At 58.8% G+C, this 4,773-nt stretch overlaps 1 protein-coding gene across 1 annotated transcript; it reads right to left on the bottom strand.

Moving 5' to 3' along the window:
• Positions 1 to 330: 330 nt before the first annotated feature.
• GLRG_08853 (uncharacterized protein) lies at positions 331 to 3,504 on the bottom strand (the record flags this gene model as incomplete). Its single annotated transcript, XM_008099403.1, has 5 exons — positions 331 to 731; positions 787 to 1,733; positions 1,785 to 2,921; positions 3,184 to 3,279; positions 3,380 to 3,504. The coding sequence occupies 5 exons, from the start codon at positions 3,502 to 3,504 to the stop codon at positions 331 to 333; spliced, it is 2,706 nt and encodes a 901-aa protein (XP_008097594.1).
• Between the last annotated feature and the right edge of the window lie 1,269 nt (positions 3,505 to 4,773).

Below are 4,773 nucleotides of genomic sequence, written 5' to 3'. Positions count from 1 at the left end.
TCTTGGCTACACAACTTCAACTGCTTCTGGGCCTTGGGCCAGCTTTACCCCTCACGCACACGAAAACGCAACGAGTTCGTCTTGACCACGCCACAACGGCACCGTCCCTTTCGAGACGAGGACCAGGGCCCATACCGAACAGAGCTTGTCAAGGCACAGAGAATTGGGCTGCGAGCAACCGAATCGGGAAAAAATGGCGTTTCTTTGCATCAAACGGTTGAGCTTTGTCAACCACCAGCGACGTGCCCTGTCCCTCCCCTTCGAGCAACTGCACAATCTGCGAGGTCCGATCATCCGGTATTAGGTGTAGTCATCTGCTACCCGGGCCCGTCACCCGAGGTTGGGATCATGAGCGATGCGACCTAGAGGCGTCCTGTCTCGGGGCTTCTCGACCAAATCGGCATACCCATCCAGACTCGAGCCCATGACCCTGACCATCTCGAAAATGTGAGAGCCCTTGAAAGTCTCCGCCCAGAGCCTGATGACCGCCGCGGCCAGCTGCCTCAGCCGTGTGCTGTCGTTAGCAGACACCTCGCTGCTGGCAGGCTGGCCGGCTGCGGGTCCGCCCAGGGATGGATCAATGGGCACGGCGAATTCCGTCTCGTCGAGCATCCTCCTAACCGACTGCAGGAGATTCTTCTCTTCGGGCGTCGCAGGCGGGTCATTCGGTCCGATCGACGCGAGGGTGAGAAGCCACTTGGATAACAGGATGGCACATTCAAAGTTACACACTGCAAGCAGCCCGAGTTAGCAAGCGGAAGCCGTGTCGGCTTGGAGGGTACCTACAGGCATGCTGGATGCTCCATTCCAGGCTCTTTGTCCTCGCAACGTAGTTGACGCCGGCCTTAACCAACATGGACAGGGCATGGATGGCCTGGAACACGGCTCTGTGCAGCCTCAAGGTACGAACCAGAAGGGGCATGCCGCTCAGCGACGAAGCGACCAGCATATGATCCCGGGTTTCGAGGCATCTTCCAGGCGGGATCTCCGTGTACAGGCGAATGTACGCCAGACGCAAGAGAGCAGTCGAGTTGAAAGCTACCGGGCCACCTGGGAACGAGTCGCTGTTGCCCACGTGCCCTGCATCGGCCGCACGTAACTGGTGTCGATGTTCGAAACTGACCTGCCAGATCCGCAGCGCCGCGGTGACCTCTTCAACATCCTCCGGCTTCAGGCCTCTCTGGGGCCCGAACGGCGAGCTCAGCGCAAAGGAGGTTTGCTTCAACAGGTATATATGCTGCAGCAAAGCGTGGATCAGTACGTAATTTCCGAGGGACGACATGTGCGGAGGCAAGCCCTGGGGCGAGGTCGTCAAAACCCTAGAGAAGGCGTCGTGGACGGTGATCTCGGCGGACGGGTAATTTTGCCGGTCCTCCTGCCACTGCCATGCTGACTCGGCCCTCCACAGCCGGGATGGAGAGGGCAAGAAGAGGCCGAGTTCCGATGTAAGGATAAGGGGCGGCACATTGTACGCGATGCTGCAGAGGTTGAAGAAGCAGTATGCTATAAGTTTTGTCCGCGTAGCCCCTTCGAGTCGGATCCAAGTCTCCCAATCTGGCGCGACGGCCGGGCTCGACTCGGCGACCAGGCCCTCCTCGCGAACCAGCATGGCGAGGTGGCTCTGCAGGGACAGGGCCTCGTGCAAGATGGCTTTGGCTCCCCAGAGCCCTACTGCGAAAAGTAAAAGGACGGCCTGGGTCGTCTCAAGTCGGGCTTGTGGCGTGTTCGGCGAGCTGTTCAAAAGGTTAGTGTGCCGATGACGCATAAACAGACGATGCACCTACAATGGCTCTCGGTGGGTGTCTTGAGTCATCGGGCGATCTTGTTGTGCCGAAGCAAACGTGTGACGGAAACCAGAGGTCGGGGAGGGTCGCGTCGAGTGCGGGCTGTACGCAGCTGGTGTCGGGAGCAGGGCATGCACTTCGTGACTATGCCGCCGTCGAATTTGCTCAAGCGCAACAGCCTTGGCGGCGTACCATAAAGCGTGACCTCGGTGGCTTTCAAATCGATACTGGGCACCGACAGCCAGGATAGCAAGGAGAAGCTCGGGTGCCATTTCGGAGGGCGTCAGAGTAGGAATGTGAAGAAACGGGAGGTATTCGTGGAAGCCGCTGATGTAACCCTCCAAGAAGCGAGTGAGAGTATGGCGAGACGGGAAGACGAAGTCGTTGGGGATAACGGACGAAAACTCTTCCAGCCTGTTCTTGATCACGGTATGGTCGGCAGCGGATATGCGAAGTGGCGCTCTCGTCAACTCCTCGTGGCTACGTGGGCCGCTCTCTAGCCCCTCTCTCCCTTCGGGCTGGACCGAAGGAAATCGCGAGGGAAACTGTGATGATGGCTTGGACGGTCCACGATGATGCATGTCGCCGGACCGCGGCCACAGACCACCCATCTGCTGGTCAGACTCATACGGGGGTGGGAGGTAATGCGAAGGCGCAAAGTCGTCGAGGAAGATGTGGTAGTCGTCGTAAGGCGCGGCCTGGGGCTGGGGAGCGTACCCAGGCGCCAGCATGTTCTGTTCCTCCCGCGGACGGTCATGATACCCCATGGACTCGTCATAGGACTTGATCCTCGCGTGATCTGAAGGCGGACGTCCCATGTCCGCCATCATAGGCTGCTGCATAGGGTTAACTTCGCTGGCCAGAGCAGCATCGGAGAGCAAGTCGAGGTTGCAGGCAGCGGCACGAGCCGTGCCCGACATGCGAGGATCGGGGGCCATGGTAGACGCCACGGGCGTTATCGACTCTTGGTGATAGTGGGGCTGGGGCGGGCGTTGGACGCCGAGCATCTCATGCTCAACATGGCTCTCGGACGAAGACGGCGGATTGTGGGTGCTGGACGAGGTCTTCCTCGGGCGGTTGTTCTCCTTGCTGCCCTCGTTAAGGTGAACGAGCTTCTCATGGCGGACGAGTAGATCACTGATGTCCATGTAAGCATATTCCTAAAGTCAGACACAAGGGAGAGTTGGCCGTGATACGGGTGAGCATTAAGAATAGAGAAGAGGTGGAGTCTAGAGGTCGGAGGCTGGGACGGGGGAAGAGTCTTGGGATAAAGCAAGCCGGGGTAGCGTGGTACGTGTGTGAGGCGACGGCATGTGGTGTCGACGTGTGGTAGGTTAGGTGTACTTGGGCAGAATGGCAAAATGATGAATGGCCGGGGGGGGGGGGATGATGGACTCACCGTCGTCCGAATGTTTTCCCACAGCGAGCCCAACCGCAGGCGAAAGGCTTCTCTTTGGTGTGCGTCCTTTCGTGTCTTTGAACATGCTCCACACGCCTAAATTGTAAAAGCAATGTGAGCGATGTAGGGCAAATGTCAACCAAATCGGGGGAGGGGGAGGGGTGACTTGAACAAGGGGGGGGGGGGGACAACTCACCTGAAGCGTTTGCTGCAATACTTGCACGGTAACGTCTTGGGCTTCTGCTGCCGGGTCTCTCCATTCTCCCCAGCAGCAGAGGCTCCGTGAGGAGGCATGCCCTCTATAGACTGTAGAGGGAGCATCTGCGCGAGAGCCCTGCCCTCTCGGGAGGGAAGGAAGGCAGGTAAGGGTAGGGAAGGACGGGTACTGTGTGCTCGGATAAGGTCTAGACAGGTCGAGGGCCTCCTCGGAGGCCACACAGCACAAGAAAGTGGGGGAAATGGAGAAGGGAGGAGGAGGAGGAGGCAGAGTTGGGCTCGAGAGGGATACTTTGCGGTGCGGTGCGGCGTGTATGGATCTGAAGACGGTCGGAAGGGAATAGAGGTTTTTCAAGCTCTCGTCAAGGAGTATGGTACGAATACGGCGGCCAAGACCTTCTCCGGTGCCCCTCGTCTAGTCTTTTTCCATGCAAGCCCCCCCGGGTAAGCAAGTCTGATCCAGATGGCTCTCGTCGGGGTGAGGGCAAGCATAAGCGTCCACGAACGGTGGCGTTTGGGGTTTGCAAGTGACTGTGTTCTCGGGCGTCGGTGCGAAGCATGCAAGAAATGCGCGAACGGAGCGAGAAGTTGGGATTCGGAACGGGATGCCCCGGCGGTAGCAGCAGGGTGTGCAAGATGTGTGAGGATGCGGATGAGTAGAGTTGGGGAAGAGGACAAGCAAGAGCTGGTGTCACGTCACGGCGGCAAGTGACACGAGGGATACAGGCTGATTGAGGACGAGTATGAAAGGGAAGTGCGCGGTTGGAGGTCGCGGCAAACGTGTCTGGATGTTTGGGCGTCGGGGGTGAAGGGCACAAAAACAAGCATGCATGCGAGAATTGGAGCGTGAACTAACTGTAGGTACTCGGTCGGCTCGAACAACAGCACCGTTGGATAAAGTGGCAGCGAGGTCGAGGTAACTGGCAGGGAGGGGGTGGGAGAGCAAAAAGGCGGGGAATTAATTGATGGAGATGAGGAGACGCTCTCGGGAGAGGAGGCAGAAAGAGGAGGCGGATGGGTTGAATGGGTGGGTGGATGAGCGAGATGAGTGTACAGCGGGAGAGGACAGACAGGAGAGGAGATTCGAATGGATGGGCGGCGGCCCAGGCTCTGAGCGATGTGGAACTCGAGAGCGGAGGTGGAGGGCGGCAGCAGGCCTCTGAGAGAGCAGCGAGACAAGGAGAAACGGTGCGAGGTGCGGCCGTACCTCAGGAGCCGAATGTGAGGTAAGGCGAGGTGGAGGAATCGGCTGGAGTAGGTACCGGTAGCTATCTGGAAGCTTGGTACTTGCGGGTGGGAGCAGCTGAGAGCTAGTCGGGGATCAGCTGAAGAGGGGAAACACGGGAATGTCGGCTGTCTGCGGCGCGCCGTGCG

This window comes from Colletotrichum graminicola (assembly GCF_000149035.1).
Source record: "Colletotrichum graminicola M1.001 genomic scaffold supercont1.41, whole genome shotgun sequence".
Taxonomy (NCBI): domain Eukaryota; kingdom Fungi; phylum Ascomycota; class Sordariomycetes; order Glomerellales; family Glomerellaceae; genus Colletotrichum; species Colletotrichum graminicola.
Note: the sequence above shows the minus strand (reverse complement) of the source record. Positions and strands in the feature narration are given on the sequence as shown.